The sequence below is a fragment of the Carcharhinus amblyrhynchos genome, chromosome 3, assembly GCF_965287045.1.
Source record: "Carcharhinus amblyrhynchos chromosome 3, sCarAmb.v2.hapA, whole genome shotgun sequence".
NCBI lineage: Eukaryota > Metazoa > Chordata > Chondrichthyes > Carcharhiniformes > Carcharhinidae > Carcharhinus > Carcharhinus amblyrhynchos.
In genome coordinates this window covers 5,593,618-5,615,962 of record NC_137326.1, presented here as the reverse complement: position 1 = coordinate 5,615,962, position 22,345 = coordinate 5,593,618, and the positions used below count along the sequence as shown (strand labels likewise).

The window sequence follows — 22,345 nt, the reverse complement described above, 5'->3', positions numbered from 1 at the left end:
ACCGGCCAATAATTCCCCGCCTTTTGCCTGGCACCCTTCTTAAACAACGGCGTAACATTAGCCGTTTTCCAATCTTCCGGCACTTCCCCGGAATCCAGCAACGTCTGGAAAATAACCACCAAGGCATCCACTATCACCTCCGCCATTTCTTTCAGGACCCTCGGATGCATTCCATCCGGTCCTGGGGATTTGTCCACAATCAGCCCCTCCAGTCTGTCGAGCACCACCTCTCTAGTAACAGTAATGTCATCGAGACCCTCCAGTCCTACCACCTTTCCATCTCTAACATCCGGCAAATTATTCACGTCCTCCTCCATGAAGACCGAAACAAAAAAGTTATTCAAGACCTCAGCCATATCCCCATCCCCTACCACTAAGTCCCCCTTCTCATCCTCTAAGGGACCAACGTTCCTGATCTGGGCGTTCATGTCCACCAATCATTGGAAGTGGCAACACAGGTGGATAAGGTAGTCAAGAAGGTATACGGCATGCTTGCCTTCATCAGTCAGAGCATTGAGTATAAAAAAAGGCAGGGCATGCTGCAGCTGTACAGAACCTTAGTTAGTCCTCATTTTGAAATATAGTGTACAACTCTGGTCACCGCATTATCAGAAGGATGTGGATGCTTTGGCGAGGGTACACAAGAGGTTTACCAGGATGTTGCCTGGTCTGGAGGGTATTAGCTATGAGGAAAGGTTGGATAAACTTGGTTTGTTCTCACTGGAACCACAGAGGTGAGGGATGATCTGATTGAGATTACAAGATTATGAGTGGCATGGGCAGAGTGGATAGTCAGGTGCTTTTTCCTAGGGTAGAAAAGTTAAGTACTTCGGGACATCGGTTTAAGGTGCGGGGGGAAAAGTTTAGAGGAGATGAATGAGGCAAGTTTTTTTATACAGAGCGTGATGAATGTCTGGAATGCGCTGCCCGGGGAGGGGGTGGGAGCAGGTACAATAGCGACGTTTAAGGGGCATCTAGACAAATACATGAATAGAACGGGAATGGAAGGATACGGACTCTAAGGGCATATGGTTTAATTTAGGCAGGCATCATGATCAGCTTGGAGGGCCGAAGGGTCTGTTCCTGTGCTGTACAGTTCTTTGTTCTCTGGGCCTGTGTGGGAGGGTTACAGGGACAGGATAGTGCAGGCAGCCTGGCTAAGATACTTTGGCAGATGGTCGGCGCAGACTCAATGGGCCAAATGGCCTCTTATGGGCTGTCGGGACTCTATGAATTTAGCCACTGGATTCATGGAGCTCATACCCACATAGAGTCATATCGGTTTACAGCATGAAAACAGGCCCTTCAGTACAACTTGTCCATGCCACTCTTTTTCTTAAACCCTTTTTTCAAACTAAGCTAGTCCTAACTGCCCGCGTTTGGCCCATATTCCTCCACACCCATCTTACCCATGTAGCTCTCTAAATGCTTTTTAAAAGACAAAATTGTACCTGCCTCAACCATTACCTCTGGCAGCTTGTTCCAGACACTCACCACCCTCTGTGAAAAAATTGCCCCTCTGGGCACTTTTGTATCTCTCCCCTCTCACCTTAAACCTATGCGCTCTAGTTTTAGACTCCCTTATCTTTGGGAAACGATGTTGACTGTCTAGTTGATCTGTGCCCCTCATTATTTTGTAGATCTCTATAAGATCACCCCTCAGCCTCCTACACTCCAGAGAAAAATGTCCCAGTCTATCCAGCCTCTCCTTATAACTCAATCCATCACACCTGGGAAACCATTCAATCTGTCCTCAAGTGTGTTCTCCATCACAACTTTTCCCAGTAAGTGGCAAGAGGGCAGAACAGCCACCCTCCCGCATCTCAACCAACACTGAGATTTCTGTGTCCCAGAATCTTTGAGAAAGGTCAAAACGGAAAGCACTGGGAAGACCCGGCATGGCCAAGGCCACATCTGCGGAGAGAAAGAAACAGAAACCGATGGACAGGTACCGGTCTGGATTGCTAACTCCGCTTCTCTCCCCGTGGATGCTGCCTGACTCTATTCCCAGTATTTCCCCATTTTGGCATCCGCTATATTCCCTTCTGCAGCGAGAGTTTCCGAATCGGGCCATCTCTGCTGACTTTGCAGCAAAAGGTTCATCATCATTACTGTGTTCAGCTCCAACTGTGTCACTGTTTCAATAAACACTGTGAAATAACAAATACAGCTGTACACATCGACTGGCAACGCTATCACTGACACATCAATAAATAATTAAACCTCTAATTAACTCGTTAAGGGCAAAGTGCTCAGTTCTGCTTTAAACCGACAAGCACGCTCTCCTGTTGTGGTGGGTCACATGGTTGACAGACGGCAAATAGACCGCAGACTCCTTAACTTGGGGTGGCACAGTAGTTAGCCTCACAGCGCCAGGGACCCGGGTTCGAATCCCGGCTCGGGTCATTGTCTGTGCAGAGTTTGCACATTCTCCCCGTGTCGGCATGGGTTTCCTCCGGGTGTGCCGGTGTGTGTGTGTGTGTTTGTGTGGTTCAAAATAGCACAGTGTCCATCTAGGTCATAGATCACAATAAAGAACCTGCAAGATTCTCAAAATGCTGGGGTAGACAAGGCAGCCAACAGATAAAAACAGATCCAGCTGGCCAAGTCACAAAGTACATGGGTCTAAAATATAATTGTTATGCTAAAGAAACACTAATCCTTCCAGCGAGGGCAACCACCATTTCCCCACCATTGCTTTTGCTCTCCAGAAACACAGCTTCCACCTCACACTGCCCGTCTCCCAGACTGTCCTTGGCTCAGTGTAATAACCCAGGGTTTGCTTTGGTCCAACCCAAACATAGATTTCCTTTTCTGATGTGACTGGTCAAGTTGGTTGCTGGAGGTCCAAGATCAAGAACAGTTCAGCCAGACTGATCCTTCTGGCCAATGACTACTGGGATTCTTCCCCAGAGAAATCATAGAACCCTTACAGTGCAGAAGGAGGTCATTTGGCCCATCGAGCCTGCACCAACCACAATCCGACCCATGCCCTATCCTCGTAACCCCACATATTTACCCTGCTAATCCCCCTAACGCAAAGGGGCAATTTATCATGGCCAATCAACCTAACCCGCACATCTTTGGACTGTGGGAGGAGCAACCAGAGGAAACCCACACAGACACGAGGAGAATGTGCAAACTCCACACAGGCGGTGACCCAAGCCCGGAATCGAACCCGGGTCCCTGGCGCTGTGAGGCAGCAGTGCTAACCACTGTGCCACTGGTCAGAGGTAATGCAGAAAGTGGTTTGCAGAGTTGCAGGTTCGGGGGTTTCAAGCCAAACCGGTTTGTGCAACACAATCTTACTCAAACACTCAGCACGTTTAACCCCGATTGGAGAACCCAGTGGCTTTTTTAAAGCAGCAATCCCACCAATATCAGTCTCAGTGCCGTCCGAGTACCAAGGCAAAACAAAAAAACAATTTGGGTTTTGAGAACCCCGCCAGTTTTGTTTCCTGGACCAGCTCCCTCACTCCGCCACCCACCTTGCCAATGAAGGCTTGAGCCCAGTTACATTCCCCTGGTGGCAACACTTGCCCTTTCAGGTGGGCACAGCATACAAGAATGGACAGGGGTCCTTGCAACCCACCCATTGCTTGATTGACACCGGCAAGAATAACCCAAGCTCATGGGATCTTGCTGTGTGTAAAATGACTGCTACATTTTTCATAGATGAACAATTGCCACCGCTAATTTGGTGAAGTCCAGGATAGTGCTAAAGGACATGATTGCAAGACAGGTGTAGGTTCAGGAATAGGCCATTCAGTCCATCATGTCTGCTCCGCCATTGAATGCTATCATAGAACCATAGAAAAACCTAGAACCATAGAAAATTACAGCTCAGAAACAGGCCTTTTGGCCCTTCTTGTCTGTGCCGAACCATTTTTTGCCCAGTCCCACTGACCTGCACTTGGACCATATCCCTCCACACCCCTCTCATCCATAAACCCATCCAAGTCGTAACTGATCCGATACTTTATTCCTCAGTTCCACTTTCCCGCCTTCTCCCCATAACCCTCGATTCCCTTACTGACTAGAAATCTGTCTATCTCAGCCTTGAACATACTTAACAACCCAGCCTCCACAACCCTCTGTGGTAAAGAATTCCACAGATTCACTTCCCTCTGAGAGAAGAAATTCCTCCTCATCTCTGTCTTCAGTGGGTATCCCACTTACGCTGAGCTTATGCCCTCTGGTCCTAGGCTCTCCCACAAGGACCGCTTAACATTTACCCTGCCTAGCCCCCCTGAGAATCCTGCTTAGAACAGAATCATAGAATCAAAGAAAGCCTACAGTACGGAAGGAGGCCATTCAGCCCATCGAGTCTGTAGTGACTACAATCATACCCAGGCCCTATCCCGTTAATCCCACACATTTACCCTGCCAATCCACACATTCACACCGGGGCAGCATGGTAGCACAGTGATTAGCATTGCTGCTTCACAACACCAGGGAGCTAGGTTTGATTCCCAGTTTGGGTCACTGTCTGTGTGGAGTCTGCACATTCTCCCCATGCCTGCATGGGTTTCCTCCCACATTCTGAAAAATGCACTGGTTAGGTTTGGTGCATTGACCTGCACAGGCACCGGATTGTAGCGACTAGGAGAGTTTCACAGTAACTTCATTGCAGTGTTAATGTTAGCCTTACTTGTGACTAATATATAAACTTACTTCCTTATTTTTAGACTACGGGAAGAAACCAGAGCACCCGGAGGAAACCCACACACACACAAGGAGAACATGCAAACTCCACACAGTGGCCCAAGGCCGGAATTGAAATTGCGACCTTGGCATTGTGAGGCAGCAGTGCTAACCACTGTGCCAACGTGCCACCCGTACATGTTTCGTGTATGTCTCAATAAAGACTGGCATGACGTCTTCTGAAGCTGAATTAGAGGATTGGGGCTGAGGTGGCAGGAGAAGGAAGGGTTTGGTTTAACTTGAGACCAGTTGAGAAGCGCACAACTTAATTTTAACCCTCCTAGACACAACGATGCCCATTCAACACAACGACTACACTTGCTCGTTGCTTATAGACACTTCACTTGGAATGAAATTAAAGTACCACCTCATAAAAAATACATTAGCATTTCATTAGTAGATCCTGACTAAGGCAGCAGCTGATCGCAGGAACGCTGGTTTATAATTATTCAGAGTGGTGCCTCTTCATTAAACAAGGTAGACTGTAATACGGCACAAACAGGCTGGTGGAGGGTTACAGATGGCGAAGGGTGGGGGAGTGAAAGAAATCAAGGAAAACACTTGGATCTCCCCAGGTTAGATTCAATTGCGCCGACCTTCCCCCCACCCGTACGTTTCTTAGTCCATTGCAATAATGACGTACAGGTCTCTGGAAGCAGAGATTCAAGGACAAAAGGAGAGAGAGAAAAATGTATTCAGTTTCCTTCATGCTTTCAGGATCTCCCAAATCATCAGAAAAATGCACAGGAGAAGGTCATCCGATCCCACTGCCCTCTAAAGACTGAACTTCCACCTCAACTTCACTTCCTGCCCGCTTACCAAACCCTCAATTCCCTCCGAGCCCAAAAAAAAATCGATCGATCCGAGACTTGAATACTCAACAACTGAGCAACCCACAGCCCCCTGGGGTATAAGAGACACTCTGCATCAAGTGAATGACTTGTGAAGTGTAGGGATTGCGACGTGGGAAGATTTGTTAGCCGACGCAGCGAAATCCAACAAACTGCAAAGTTTTTTTATTCATTCATGGGTGTCTCTGGCTGGGCCAGCATTTATTCCCCATCCCTAGTTTACCCGGGGCAGTTGAGAGTCAACCACGTTGCTGTGGCTCTGGAGTCACATGTAGCGGATAAGGACAGCAGATTTTCTAATCTAAAGAACGTTAGTGAACCAGATGGGTTGTTCTAACAATGGACCCTGGTTTCATGGTCATCAGGAGATTCTAAATTCTAAGTATTATTTTTATTGAATTCAAATTCCACCATCTGCCGTGGCGGGATTCGAACCCGGGTCTCCAGAACATTAATTGAGTTCCTGGATTAATAGTCTAGCAACAACACCACGAGGCTGGCACCTACCTCTCCAAATGAGAGAATCGGTCAGTTTCCTATCTTTCGTTTGAGGTGGGACGTGGACAAAACACAAGAACTCTCTGCTGCTCTCTAAACAAGTGCCGAAAATAATTACTTACTCTTACCTAGAATAGGCATAGGGATGTCAACCATCCCGGAATGCCGGGAGACTCCCACAATTGGCGTCAATCTCCCAGTGACCAAAGGACATGTGAAATTGGAGCATGTGCCGCCCACATGGCTCGCTGAGCATGCCCTGCCTTTCAGTATCAACATGGTAGATCCTGGGCTTCACCTCCTCTTACCCACCCGATCCCACGATTCCCTGAGAGACCAAAACAACTCTGTCCGTTCCAGGCTCACATTTGTTCAATGATGTACCAGCCATAGAGAGCCTTCTGGCAGATTTTAAAACCACAATATCTGTGATGAAGAGAGGAGGAACACAGGCTGAACTTGCCAAGGCGGAGTTTCTTTTCCCTCAACTGTGTTATCATGGAGTCCCTACAGTGCAGAAGGAGGTCATTCTGCACCAACTCTCCAACAGAGCATCCCACCCAGGCCCATGTATTTACCCCATTAATCCCTCAGACTACATCTTTCGAAACTAAGAGGCAATTTGGCATGGCCAATCCAGCTAACCTATATCTTTGGACGCTAAGGGGCAATTTAGCATGGCCAATCCCCCTAACCTACATCTTTAGACACCAAGGGACAATTTAGCATGGCCAATCCCCCTAACCTACATCTTTGGATACTAAGGAGCTAATTAGCACGGCCAACCCAACTAACCTGCACATCATTGGACATTGAGGAGCAATTTAGCGTGGCCAATTTAACTAACTTGCACATCGCTAGACACTAAGGAGCAATTCAGCATGGCCAATCCACCTAATCTGCATATTTTTGGACTGTGGGAGGAAACTGGAGCACCTGGAGGAAACCATGCAGACATGGGGGGAACATGCAAACTCCACACAGACAGTGACCCAAGCCGGGAATCAAACGCTGGCACTGTAAGGCAGCAGTGCTAACCACTGTGCCATTATTTAGCCCAATGAATCCATGCTGGGAAATTATGTTCCATCTAACTCCTCAGTGTAACCCTCTATTCCTCTCCCCCTCAAGTGTTTATCCATCACCCCCATAACTGCATCTAAACTATTCATTTCAACCACTCCCTGTCATAGCCTGAACCACATTACTGCATCTCCTTAAGACATGTCTTCTGCATTCCCGCTTAGATTTTTTGGTGACTCCCTGATGCTGACTTCCTCAATTCTGTGCAGACATTCTCTCTGTATCCAATCTATCGAGACTTTTCCAGCTTTTAAAAGACTTCTATTTGGTCACCCTTCAAGAGAAAAGAGGCCCAGCCTATTCGCCCTTTCCCTATAATACATTCGCACAGTATTGTGTGGATCTTCCTCTCTACCCACTCTGACGTCGCGATAACCTTTGCTGTAACACGGTGACAGAAGTGTGCACAGTTTGATCCAGCTTTAGTGCAAATTCCCTCTTTTGTAATTCAAACCCTTCAGAAATGAAGCTTTGGCTAACTGTTTTCCTGCTAACCTGCGGCCTAACTTTTCGTGGTTGGTTATCTTCTGAGTCAGCTTCCATTGCCTCATTCTGTGCTTCACCAAGACATTGGGAAACTAATAAAGGTAACTTGCTATCTTTGAAGTTACAATGACATTCCATTCCCACTGGTGTTTGCACCAGTTAACAGGCATCGAGTCACAGAGCAACACAGCCCAGAAACAGGCCCTTCGGCCCGACTGGTCCATGTCGACCATGGTGCCCTCTCAGGTAATCCCAATTGCCCACTTTTGGCCCATATCCCTCCAATTTTTCCCCATCCATGTACTTATCCAAGTGCTTTTCAAATGTTGCTGTTGTACCTGCCTCAACCACATTCTCCGGCAGCTCACTCCATACGCCCTCCACCCTCTGCGTGAAGAAGTTGCCCCTCAGGTCCCTTTCAAATCTTTCCCCTCTCATCTTAAACCTACACCCTCTAGTTTTCCATTCCCCATCCCTGGGGAAAAGGCTATGGCCGGAATTTTACCACCTCTCTCGCCAAGGGAATCGGAGCAGGCGAGGGGCAGACAATGGAAAGGCCTGTTGACCTCAGGCGGAATTTTACAGTTTCGGGGCAAGCGAGGCCATAAAATCCCGCCCTACGTGTGTTCATCCTGTCTATGTCCCTCAAGGAATAAAGTCCTAGCCTGGCCTATCTCTCATTACAACTCAGGCCTGGCAACAACCTTGTAAATCTTCTCTGCAGTGTTTTCCACAGTTTATCAATGTCTTTCCTATAACAGGGTGTACTCATACTCTGAGTGTGGCCTCGCCAACGACTTGTATAAAATCATAGAAACCCTACAGTACAGAAAGAGGCCATTCGGCCCATCAAGTCTGCACCTACCACAATCCCACCCAGGCCCCACCCCCATATTCGTACATATTTTACCCACTAATCCTCGAACCTATGCATCTACGGTCAACTTAGCACGGCCAATCAACCTAACCTGCACATCTTTGGACTGTGGGAGGAAACCGGAGCACTCGGAGGAAACCCACGCAGACACGAGGAGAATGTGCAAACTCCACACCGACAGTGACCCGAGCCGGGAATGGAACTCGGGTCCCTGGAGCTGTGAAGCAGCAGTGCTACCGTGCCAATATAACTGGATATCCACATAACTGTATCCAAAATAACTATAACATCATGTCTGAACTCCTGTGCTCGATGATGAATGGGCAGCTTGTGATTCCAAATAAACCCGTTGGACTTTAACCTGGTGTTGTGTGACTTCTTACTGTGCATATACTCAATGACCTGACTGATGAGGGCCAGTGTGCTAAATGCCTTCTCCACCACCCTGTCTACCTGTGGAAATGTGTGCTTTCATTTAATTTGCAGCGTATTCGCATTTTAATACCATTTGAGAAACAAATTCGGTAACATTTCTGGAAACAATGTTCATTCAGACTGCGCCTCAACAATGGCAACACGCACCGGACATTATTCAATGCTCAGAACTCACGGAATTGATGCAGGCTAGTTCCTTGTTGAGAAGCCAGGGTAACGAGAGCTTCCCTTCCCCTCTGTAGCACGACTGAATCCTCTCCTTAATCTTCTGTTTGATCTTCCTCAGCGTGAAGAGGCAGAGAGCGGACTCCCTGGGCGGTTTCATCCGGTTCTTCTGGCCCTGGGAGAAGACGGTGAAGAGGATGTCCTCCTTCTCGGAGATTCCCAGCGACCGGGCGAGGAGCTTGCCCGGCTTGGCCAAGTAGGCATCTTGGATAAGCCGGTATTCCACGCCGTCCTTCAGGCAGCCGATGGGAAACTCCACGTAAGAGTAAAACTTGGGATCATCGACGCACAACCGGACGATCTTTGACGTGAAGAATTGCTCACTGTTTGAATCCGGTGATGTCAACTGAGTGTCGAGTTGAAGGGTTAAGTAATAAACAAACTGCTCACTACTAAAACTATAAATATAATAAATGTCAAAGGCTGGGAATTTGGAAAGGGTATCCGATGGGATTTTCAGTTGGGAGGATACAAATTCATCCTGGTAGACAAAGCCAAACATCTCCGCATTTTCTTCATTATCCATTAGCTTTCTGCTGGAGAGGGTTGGGAAGTATTCCGACTTGCCATCGATGGGGGTGCCGATGAACAGTTTGTTATTGGTCCCATTGGGCCCCTCGATGATCACGCCCGACATGGTGGCCGCCTCGTTGACACTGGATAAATAATGTTCCTTGCGGTGGTGGGGCTCCCCCAGCTTGAACAGGTCGTCCAGCCGGAGGAACTGGCAGATCCCCTGGAACGTACTGCCGCAGGCGATGAGGCGGTTCTGCGTGTAGTCAATGAGGAGCAGCTTGTTGACGTTCCTGGTCAGCACCAGGGCGTGGGGGCAGGACTGCACGCTGGGAGGCGGGTAACACTTCTCATTGTCTTCGACTGGCCCGGTCACGTGGGACCGCAGCATGGTCAGGTTGTCTGCCAGCTTGTAAATCTTGTCGATGGCTCCAACGTAGACGTCTCCGGTTTTATTGTGGACCACTAGGTGGGTCAGGCTCGTGTCGGAGGTGTCAAAAGTCCTAAAGGGTGGAAGCGCCCCGTTGGCGAGGCCAATTACGGCCAAGTAGGACGCGACCTGTAACGTCCACAGGTACGAGGACGCACGGCGGCATTGCCTACACGGCGGCTTCATCGCGTTCCCCTGCACCTGTTTCTGAATGAAGTAAACTGCACACACCCACTTGCTCCAAATTCTTCATCTAGGGCATCCTCCAAATTGGTGAGGTGGTTAGTCCTGCAAGAGAAAGAAGACAATGTTAAAGGTGGGTGATAAATACTCTCTTCCCAGGTGGAGTGGTCAAAGATTTGCCAGAACAGCAGATTCTCCTCTACTTCTCTGCGCTGCTACTTTCTCCGAAGACTAAGGAAATTTGGCATGTCCACTACACTCCCACCAACTTTTACTGATGCACCATGGAAAGCATTCTTTCCAATTGTATCACATCTTGGTGTGGCTCCTGCTCTGCTCAAGACTGCAAATGCAAAGGGTCGTGAATGAAGCCCAGTCTATCACTCAAACCAGCCCCCCATCCACTGACTCTGTCTACACTTCCCGCTGCCTCGGCAAAGCAGCCAGCATAATCAAGGACCCCACACACCCTGGACATTCTCTCTTCCACCTTTTTCCGTCAAGAAAAAGATACAAAAGTCTGAGGTCACGCACCAACTGACTCAAGAACAGCTTCTCCCCTGCTGCCGTCAGACTTTTGAATGGACCTACCTCGCGTTAAGTTGATCTTTCTCTACACCCTAGCTATAACCGTAACACTACATTCTGCGCTCTTTCCTTTCCTTCTCTATGAACAGTATGCTTTGTCTGTGCAGCAGGCAAGAAACAATACTTTTCGCTGTTTGTTAATACATGTGACAATAATAAATCAAACATTCAGCTCTTTAGATTTCAGGTCAAGGGACAGACCAGAGATGGACCAGCAGCAGATGAAGCATGTCAGAGGTACTATATAAATGTGGATTGCTCGTCTTGCTAAATGGTGGACAACTTGAATTCAAGTGAGCCAAGCCCATTTGATAAGGTCCAGTTGCACTTTTTTTGTATTCTTTTTCAGCACGTGGGCATTACTAGCAAGGCTAGCAAGGGGAGGCAGTGGCGCAGTGATATTGTCACTGCACTAGTAATCCAGAGATCTGGAAGCAATGCTCTGGCAACCCGAGTTCGAATCCCACCATGGCAGATGGTGTAATTTGAACTCAATAAAAAGTACCTGGAATTAAGAATCCACTGGTGACCATGAAACCATTGTCAATTGTCAGAAACACCCATCTGGTTCACTAACGTCCTTTAGGGAAGGAAATCTGCCATCCTTACCCCGGTCTGGCCTACATGTGACTCCTGAGCCACAGCAATGTGGTTGACTCTCGACAGCCCTCTGAAATGGAGGGCAGTTAGGGATGGGCAATAAATGCTGTCCCAGCCAGCGACACCCACATCCCATTAATGAATAAATTACTGCCAATAATGAACCATTTGGAGTTACATATAGGTATAGAAGGATGTTCCATAAAGGACGCGAGGAAGCCAGTTACATTTCAGGAGAATTCAACCCCTAAATGGTGCCTTCTACTGAGCGTGAACCTCAAGAGCTCCCAGCCTCTGGATTGGTCAGCTAGAGGCATGACCAGCAGCCTACCTTGCACCTAAGTGATAAGGAGAGGGGAGGAGAGAGACACTACCTCAAACTGACTTGCTAAAGGTGACAATAATAAATCAAATCAAATCCTCAGGAAGGGGCTTTGGCAAATCGTTTGCCCTCCAGCATGGAGCAGGGGTTGGGTGGGTTGCGGGGGGGGGGCATCTAACTTTTGGCCTGGAGAAGAGACAGGTCTGAGGAAAGAAAGCAAAACAGAGAGGCAATTAAGAAGAAAATCAAATCAATAGATGAACTATATTATGAAGCAATGGTCACATCCTCCCACACATTAACTGCATCGAGCATTACGGAAAAGAAGATAATTTGTTTGAGCTTAATTTCCAGAGCAACCCCTGATATAAATGATAGCTATTACACTCTATTACCTATTATAATAATCCATACGCTAGCGCTCTGTAATATCCATCTAGCGGTACAGGAACATTCATTGCCAGTTGCCTCTTGCTTAAGCCGAGGATCAGCTATACAAAGCAGACCCCTTTCTGGCTCTGTGTGAAGGCCAGACCCCTTTCCGGCTCACAGAGAGTTTTAGTTATGAAGAGAGGTTGGATAGACTGGGGCGGATTCTCCTGGAGCAGAGGAGACTGAGGGGGGGACATGATTGGGATGTGTAAAATTATGGGGGTGTAGATAGGAAGAAACTCCTCCTCATGCTGGAGAGATCATGGAATCACAGAATTCCCACACTCACAGAAGGAGGCCGTTCGGCCCATTGAGTCTGCACCGACCACAATCCCACCCAGGCCCTATTCCTCTAACGCCACTTATTTACCCTGCTACTTCCCCCTGACACTACGGGGCAACTTATCATGGCTAATCAACCTAACCTGTACATCTTTAGATTATGGGAGGAAACTGGAGCATGCGGAGGAAGCCCACGCAGACACGGGGAGAACATGCAGACTCCACACACGCAGTGAGTCAAGCCGGATATCGAACCCGGATCTCTGGTGCTGTGAGGCAGCAGTGGTAACCACTGTGCCATCGTGCCACCCACAAGGCTGTGGGCCAAGTGCTGGGAAATGGGATTAGGATAGTTCGGGGGTTTGTCCTTGACTTGCGTAGTTGCGATGGGCCGAAGGGCCTCGCTGACTCAATGCAGAAACTGCTGGGTGCAGTTGCCTCTTTCCAGAGAAGGAACAAGGGAAAACTGGACCTGATTAATTCATATAAATCCTCCGAGGCACCAGTTAATAGCAGGCCGGTGCCAGGAACTCTGTAATTTGTGGGTGTTTGCATTCCAAGCACTCAAAGTTAGTTACTAAAATGCCAACCGCCGCAAATCTAATTCCACCGCAATTTAAATGCTTCCGTACTCCTGAGGCGACCTGCAGTCCCCGCCTCGGGAACACTGCTCGTGAAAGGGTTAAACTCGACAAATTGGGAGGTAATGTCTCTGGAAAGTCGGAGGCTGTGAAGGATTTCCTCCCCTTTTCCCAGTTGGAGTTTCGAAATTCCAGACAGCACACAGAGAACACGAGATCCCCCCCACATCCTCACCCCTCACCCCTCACCCCCCACCTTGTAAGTAAATGCCTGTCTTAGTTCCTCACCAAACCCTTGTCTCCCAATAAACATGACTAATTGCTTTGTTCCGAATTCAGAAATCCTTTCTGACAATTTGCACTGCGCTGGATTACTTTCTGAGGGCAGAGATTTATGCCCGATTTCCTTTCCTACTCCCAATTTAAGTTTTAAACCGACCAACTCCCCCCGTCCGTATGGGAATCCTTTGCCACTTGCCCGGATCAATTTCAGCGACTCCCTTCAGAAGATCCAGGATTTGAATCCGGTCCCCCAAATCTTCTTAACCTCCTCCCATAATCTAAATTTGTGGGTCATGAGTTGACCCGTTCCCGGTCAGTGACAAAGTCATACTGCCAAAGATTATGTAGGGAATTGATGGGGGTGGGGGGGGGACAGAAAGGGAGGGAGACAGAAAGAGAGAGAGAGAGAGAGACACACACACACACACACACACACACACACACACACACACACACAGAAAGAGAGAGGGGGAGAGAAAGACACACAAAGAGAGAGGGAGTTAGAGAGAAATAAAGGGAGAGACAGAAAGAGAGAGTGACAGAAAGAGAGAGGGGGAGAGAGACACACACAAAGAGAGAGGGAGAGAGACACAAAGAGAGACAGAAAGGCAGAAAGAGGGAGGGAGAGAGACACACAAAGAGAGAGGGAGTCAGAGACACACAAAAAGAGAGTCAGAGAGAACAGAGAGTCAGAGAGATACAGAGAGGGAGACGGAAAGAGAGACAGAAAGAGAGAGAAAGATATACACAAAGAGAGAGACAGAAAGAGTGTGAGAAAGAAAGAGTGAGGAGAGACAGGAGAAGTGAGAGAGAGAAAGAGAGACAGACAGAGGGAGAGGCAGAGAGAGGAAGAGATAGAGAGACAGAGCCCGAAAGAGAAAGAGAAACAGGAGAAAAAGACTGAAAGGTGGGGAGGTGGCGACAAAGAGAGAGATACAGAGACAGAGAGATGGAGACAGCAAGGGAGAGAGAGACAGAGAGAGAATGGGGAGAGAGACAGAGGTTGGGAGAGAGCAAGAGAGACTTAAACAATTCAGGAATTATTCTGAGTGACAGATTAGATTCCAGAACTCCAAATAGAATTATTTCTTGGAGTGCAACAGGTTATGTAGGTGGACAAATCATGGTTTGGCTAACAGATTTAAATAGCCAAGCACACAAAGCAATGATGTAAATCATGCTGAGCACACATTGCTGCATTATTGTGGTCAACATGCTGAATGCCGATATGTTGTCAGATTGATTATATTACATCAAGAGTAAGCCAGCCAGGATTCTAGCTCTCTCCTGCTTGAATCAAGAATCCCTACAGTGCAGAAGGAGGCCATTCAGCCCACCCATTCTGCCCTGACCCTCTGACAGAGTATCTTATGCAGGCTCTCTGTCCCCCACCCTATCCCCCAGACTGTTTACTGTGGTTAATCCATCTAAATTACAAATCTTTGGACACTGAGAGGCAATTTAGCTTGGCCAATCCACCTAACCTGCACACCTTAATATCAGGGGGACTAGCTAGGGTAAATGCATGGGGTTATGGGGATAGAGCCTGGGTGGGCTTGTGGACAGTACAGACTTGATGGGCCGAATGGCCTCCTTCCACACTGCAGGATTCTGTGAACTATGAACCTTTAGACACTATGGGGCAATTTAGCGAGGCCAATCCCCCTAACCTACACACCTTTGCAGTTGAAACCTGTGCGTGGAACTGGGGATCTGGTGTGAGCACAGTATTTGGCAAGATCCAGTCACAATCTGATGCAAAACTGGAACAGAGAATGTGGGCCGGCACGGTGGCACAGTATTTGGCACTGCTGCCTCACAGCACCAGAGAGCTGGGTTCGATTCCCGGCTTGGGTCACCGTCTGTGTGAAATTTGCAAGTTCTCCCCGTGTCTGCATGGATTTCCTCTGGGTGCTCTGGTTTCCTCCCACAGTCTGAAATACATGCTGTTTAGGTAAATTTACCTAGAATTAGGTAAATTCTCCCTCAGTTTACCCGAACAGGCACCGGACTGTGGCAACTAGGGGATTTTCACAGTAACTTCATTGCAGCGTGAATGTCAGCCCACTTGTGACACTAATTAATAAATAAACTTTAAACAGACTCTAGGGGCTGAACTGCCACACTGTCCCAAGCTTAGGACAGCAACTTAAATGTATATAACATCGTAAAACATCACAAGGCACTTTGTGGAAGAGTTATAAAGCACAAATCAAGGCCCATCTCACACTGGGACAGATGGTCAAAGGTTTGTCAGAGAGATAGGTTTTCAGGAGTCTGTCAAATCCAAAGAAAATGGAAAGATTGAAGGGAATTTAAGGCAGGCTGTAGGCACAGCCACCAGTGATGGAGTGATTAAACCCAGGCATGTTCGGGAGGTCAATGCTGGAGGAGTGCAGAGAAGTCAAGAAGCCTGAAGGAGATTCCAGCTGGAGATAGGGAGGGACACGGACATGTGCGGACAATTTATAAGACCGAAAAGAATTTACAGTTCTGCATTCCCCCGACTCTGGAGATGAAGAGTCGAGCACACTTCCAGCTGTACACAAACAGCCCAGTGATCAGAGAAATCCAATCCGACATCAAACTCTGCACAGGGTCTAAAAATAATCTCATTCATTTCCGGTCAAAGAAGCAGAAGACAATCAGACTGGTTCAGGAGGCTGTGAGGCAACATGATCACACAGCTCAATAAAAATAAAAATAAGAAAACACTGCAAAATATGAGCAGGAGACAAACCTTGTTTGCGCAGCATTTTATATAAATAATTTGAGAACAGGATGTGGCTATTTAACCCTTCATAGTGTCTAAGCCAGCTGGTGAAGGGTAGAACTGTCAGAGTGTTTCAGGATTGATTCTTCTTAGACAAAGCTTTAGGGAATCTTAGAATATCTACAGTGCAGAAGGAGGCCATTCAGCCCATCGAGTCTGTAGTGACAACATCCCCACCCAGACCCTCTCCCTGCCACCCCATTTATCTATCCTGCTAGCTCCGCTAACACTGAGGGGCAATTTAGCATGGCCAGTCCACCTAACCTGCACATCTTTGGACTGCGGGAGGAAACCGGGCCACCCAAAGAAAACCCACGCAGACATGGGAGGATGTGCAAACTTCACACAGATAATAACCCGAGGCCGGAATTGAATCCGGGTCCCCGGCGCTGTAAGGCAGCAGTTCTAACCACTGTGCCACCGATTCCAGGACACAGTGGGCCAAAGGACCTCCTACTGAGCTGTATGACTCTCGGTGGGATCTGGTTGGAGCTCTGGATGGTGAGACATTAGTTCACAGGAGACCTGACAATCCCCTGTATCTAAGCTAGTTCTTTGGAAGAGCTATTCAATTAGTTAACAGGATTAACTTGATTAAGGAGAAGTGGTGGTGTAGCAATAATATCACTGGGCCAGTAATCCAGAGACCCAGGGCAATGCTCTGGGGGAAGGACAGCTGGCAGGGTTTAAATTCAATTTAATTAAACCTGGAACTGAAAGCTAGTCTCAGTAATGGTGGGCGTGCAAGTCATAAGAACCCATCTGGTCCACTTTTGGGAAGAGTTTTTGTTGTCCTTACCCGGTCTGGCCAACATGTGACTCCGGCTCCATAGCAATGTGGTTGACTCTTAAGTGCCCCCTGCAATGAAGGGGGGTTAGAGATGGGCAATAAATGCTGGTCTAGACAGCAACGCCCAGACCCCATGAAAGAATAAAGGGCAAAAGAGTCCAGTTCACTCCACCCTAGTGTACTCCCCTGCCCTGCACAGGTTTGCTTTCAAAGTATAGATCCCATTTCCATTTAAATGTCAAATCTGTTTCCAACACTCTTTCGACAATGAATTCCAGAACTTTCTAAATCACTAAAATGAAAACAATGTTATTTTAAATCTGGGTCCATGTCCTAGCCACATTCAATGTTGATAAAAATTCTCCCAAACTCTCCTTTCAACTTGTCTGGGTGTTGTTGAACTCACACTCAGTGACTGACCAGTGGAAATTATTCTCACTGATTTCCCTCCCATAGTTTAAAACCCGGGTCTCTCGTCCCTGCGAGAGAGTGAATGAGTGAGAGAGAGAGAGAGAGGGTGAGAGAGGGAGAGGGGGGGAGAGAGAGAGAGAGAGAGAGAGAGAAAAGGGGGGGTAGAGAGAGAACATAAGAACATAAGAAATAGGAGCAGGAGTAGGCCATCTAGCCCCTCGAGCCTGCCCCGCCATTCAATAAGATCATGGCTGATCTGAAGTGGATCAGTTCCACATTCCCGCTTTCTCCCCATAACCCTTAATTCCCTTATCGATCAGAAATCTATCTACCTGTGAGTTAAATATATTTAGCGAGGTAGCGTGCACCACTTCAACGGGCAGAGAATTCCAGAGATTCACCACCCTTTGAGTGAAGAAGTTCCTCCTCAACTCCGTTCTAAACTGCACCCCCCTTATCTTGAGGCTGTGCCTCTAGTCCTGCTGTCCTTTCTAAGCGGGAAGAATGTCTCTACCTCTACCCTATCCATCCCTTTCATTATCTTATAAGTCTCTATAAGATCCCCCTCATCCTTCTAAACTCCAACGAGTACAGACCCAGTCTATTCAGTCTCTCTTCATAGTCTAACCCCCTCATCTCCAGTATCAGCCTAATGAACCTTCTCTGCACTCACTCCAAGGCCAAAATATCCTTCCGCAAGTGCGGCGACCAAAACTGCACACAGTACTCCAGCTGCGGCCTCACCAATGCCCTATACAGCCGCAGCAAGACCTCCCTACTTTTATATTCAATCCCCCTCGCTATGAAGGCCAGCATCCCATTCGCCTTCCTGACCACCTGCTGCACCTGCAAACTGGGTTTTTGCGACTCATGCACAAGGACCCCGAGGTCCCTCTGAACCGTAGCACGCTGCAGCTTTTCGCCCTTTAAATAGTAATCCCTCCTACTATTATTCCCGCCAAAGTGAATAACCTCACACTTGCTAACATTGTACTCCATCTGCCAGGTCCTCGTCCACTCGCGGGCGAGAGGTGGGGAGAGAGAGGGGGGCAGAGAGAGAGAGTGAATGAGTGAGTGAGTGAGTGAGAAAGACAGAGAGAGAGACGGGGAGAGAGAGAGAGGTGGGGAGAGAGAGCGAGGTGGGGGAGAGAGAGAGAGGTTGGGGGGGGAGAGAGAGAGAGAGGGGAGAGAGAGAGAGAGGGGGAGAGAGAGAGAGAAGGGGAGAGAGAGTGTGTGAGTGAGAGAGAGAGGGAGAGAGAGAGAGGGGGGGGGTGCGAGAGAGAGAGAGAGAGAGGGGGCGCGAGAGAGAGAGAGAGAGAGGGGGTGCGAGAGAGAAAGAGAGAGAGAGAGTGTGAGTGAGTGAGTGAGTGAGTGAGCGAGCGAGCCAGCCCACACTGGTCCACGCCGACCAAAAAGCCCATCTAAGCTAACCCCATATCCCTCTAAAGCTTTCCTATCCACGTATCTGTCCAAATGCCTTTTAAATGTTGTCAATGTCCCAGCCTCAACCACTTCCTCCGAAAGCTCATTCCACACACGTATCACTCTCTGCGTAAAAAAGTCAGGTTCCTATTAATTCTTTCCCCTCTTAAACCTCTGTCCTCTAGTTCTCTATGCCCCAACCCTGGGAAAAAGACTGAGCGCATTCACCCTCTCCATGCCTCAAATGATGTGTGTGTGTGTGTGTGTGTGTGTGTGTGTGTGTAGGATCCAGAACTCAAAGTCACTAATATGAGACAATTACAATGAAATCTATTAGAGAATTCAAGAGAAACATCTGCACCCAGAGTGTGGTGAGAATGTGGAACTCGTGTGGTTGAGATGAATAGCATTTAAGAGGAATCTAGATAAACACAAGAGGAAGAACAGAATCAATAAAGGAAATCCTGACAGTTTGAGATGAAGTAGGGTGCGAGGTAGCCCATGTGGAGTACAGGACAGCTGGACTGAGTGAATCTCCCAGCTCACAGACCTGTCAGCATCTTTTTGAAGATTAGCTTTTCCTGATTCAGTAAAATGGGAGGAACGGAAATTTTCAATGCTCAGATTGTTAAGGAAAAAAATATCTAGGAGCAAACTGGAGCAAAGGTAAACGGGGTGAGGTATTGATCATGTGTGGATGTCTTTTGGCGCAGAGGGTAGCTACCCAGCTTCTAAGCCGGAAGCTCATGGTTCAAGTCCCACCCCAGGACTTGATGACCGTGGCAGATTTGTACACAACATAAACGTGTCAATCTGTAAATCAGGGTGGCACAGAAGCACAGTGGTTAACACTGCTGCCTTCAGCTCCAGGGTCCTGGGTTCAATTCCCATCTTGGGTCACTGTCTGTGGACACATTCCCCCCATGTCTGTCTGGGTTTCCTCCGGGTGCTCCAGTTTCCTCCCACAGTCCAAAAGATGCGCTGATTAGGCATATTGGTTAAACTCTGCACCCCCCCCACGTTCCTGAACAGGTGCCGGAGTGTGGCAACTAGGGGATTTTCACAGTAACTTCATTTTGGTGTTAATATAAAGCTACCTGTGACACTAATAAATACTTTAAATCTTTCCAACACATGGCTGGTGGTAAGAGCAGGAGAGATTCCTATGTCATAGAATCCCTACAGTGCAGAAGGGGGCCATTCGGCCCATCAAGTCTGCACCGACAACAGTCCCACCCAGGTCCTATCGCGGCTCCCCTGACACAAAAGAGCAATTTAGCGTGGCCAATTAACCTAACCCGCACATCTTTGGAGTGTGGGAGGAAACCGGAGCACGCGGAGGAAACCCACACAGACATGGAGAGAATGTGCAAACTCCGCACAGACAGTGACCCGAGGCCGGAATTGAACCTGTGTCCCTGGCCCTGTGAGGCAGCAGTGCTAACCGCTGTGCCACTGTGCCGCCTTGAAGATAAGGAGTTGGAGTCTCCACCCATCACGATGCAAAGCCCCAGGGCTACCACACAAGTGTAAAACTGGACGTTGCCACAGCAACGCGGACTAGCCAACTGTACACCAACATCACGGGTCATCTGAGACAGAATGGGAGAACCGGTTCAATGGGCTGAAGGGTTGACTCCTGTTCCTGATGCTCCACACATACAGAAACAGACCAAGATGCTTTTACACTTTGGGACTCGCCGAGAGATATGATTCAATGGTATATAAACACAAGCCCTTTCCTTCTCCTCGCAGTGATGTAGAAAATTAGCTCCTCAGTAAATAAAATTCCCCTGACCCACTGTGGCAGACCAGAGGCGCACATCATCAACAGGGGTGGATGAAGAGAAGCCATTGTCTGACTGAGCACAAACCCAACATTCATTACTTTTGGATCCGGGGATTTGGTTGTGATACTGCAACGGATTACACAACGGCAGTGGAACTGTCTATACCTCTCCTGTGACCTTTCGTAACCAGAGCCATGGATATGAAAGGGAGGACAGGATTGATAAAGTAGAAACGCATTGCTTAAAGGGCCAGCACTGCATAGTCTTAAAGGCACAGCACATGAACACGAACACACACACACACACACACACACACACACACACACACACACACACACACACACACACACACCACGTCAGGCTTTCCCCCTGTGCTTTTTAACAGGCCCCAACACGCAGGCTTCTCTGCATTCGCTCTGTTCCAGATTTTCTCATCGGTGAGACACCCAAAATAAACATTCTTTTCATCGCTTCCTAATGACAAACTGTCCTAAATTTACATTTGCACCTTATGGACAGCCAGTTCACACAACGAGGATGCAGTGATGCAGTGGTCACGCTGCACAATTAGTCATCCAGAGACACAAGTTAAACTCTCACCAAGGCAGCTGGGGAATTTAAATTTAGCAAATTAACTTCATCGCTGCTGCCTCAGCGCCAGCGACCCGCCCAGGTTCAATTCCTGGTTCGGGTCACTGTCTGTGTGGAGTCCGCACGCTCCCCCCCCCCCCAGTGTCTGCGTGGGTTTCCTCCGGGTGGTCCGGTTTCCTCCCACAGTCCAAAAGACCTGCCGCTTAGGGTGCATTGGCCTGGCTAAGTTCTCCCTCAGCGTATCCGAACAGGAGCCGGAGTGAGGCGACGAGGGGAATTTCACAGTAACTTCATTGCAGTGTTAATGTAAGTCTACTTGTGACACTAATAAATAAATTCATAAACTTCGAATGAGTCAAATGGCTTGAAACATTGGCTCTATTCTCTCTCCCGATCGAAGCTACCCAGACCAGCTGAGATTTTCCAGCATTTTCTATTTCTGCATCCGAAACAGATAATGTGGTTATCATCATGTCGGTGTTTGTGGAATCTTGCTGTGCACACAATGGCTGCCAAATTTCCAGCATTACAGCTGTGACTTTGCTTCAGACATGTTTTGGAGGGTTCAAGGGCCTTGGGGGAAAGCACCATCATAACACAAGCATTTTCCTTCCCCCCATCCCTCCCGCCCCAAGCTTATAAATAAATGTCTGATAGTCTGTGTGCAGGAATGTGACGTGACCCAGTGTGTAGTGGACAGGTCAGTCTGTGCACATATGTTTCAGGATGCACCAGCTAAACTCGTCTGGGGGCGATGGGGTCAATGGGGGTGGGGGGTGCGGGGGTGGCGGACTGGATTAGGGGAGGGTGCAGGAGGAGGGTAAATTCTGGGTGGCACGGTAGCGCAGTGGTTAGCACTGCTGCTTCACAGCTCCAGGGGCCTGGGTTCAATTCCTGGCTCGGGTCACTGTCTGTGTGGAGTTTGCACATTCTCCTCGTGTCTGCATGGGTTTCCTCTGGGTATTCCGGTTTCCTCCCACAGCCCAAAGATGTGCGGGTTAGGTTGATTGGCCGTGCTAAGAAATTGCCCGTTAGTGTCCAGGGATGTGTAAGTTAGAGGGATTCGTGGGTATAATATGTAGGGATATGGGGGTAGGGCCTGAGTGGGATTGTGTTCAGTGCAGACTCGATGGGCCGAAGGGCCTCTTTCTGCACTATAGGTTTCTATGATTCTCCAGACCTGCCGCCTCCATTCA

The 22,345-nt window shown here is 48.3% G+C and overlaps 1 protein-coding gene across 2 annotated transcripts in view; it reads right to left on the bottom strand.

The window, feature by feature from the left end:
- Positions 1-22,345, bottom strand: part of LOC145363348 (plexin-A1-like) — a 506,974-nt gene that overhangs the window by 423,038 nt on the left and 61,591 nt on the right. For both annotated transcript variants that reach the window (XM_080218652.1, XM_080218653.1), the window contains exon 2: positions 9,110-10,390. In XM_080218652.1, the coding sequence (XP_080074778.1) occupies positions 9,110-10,288 (1,179 nt within the window). In that variant the 5' untranslated portion in view covers positions 10,289-10,390. The remainder of the gene's footprint in view (positions 1-9,109; positions 10,391-22,345) is intronic.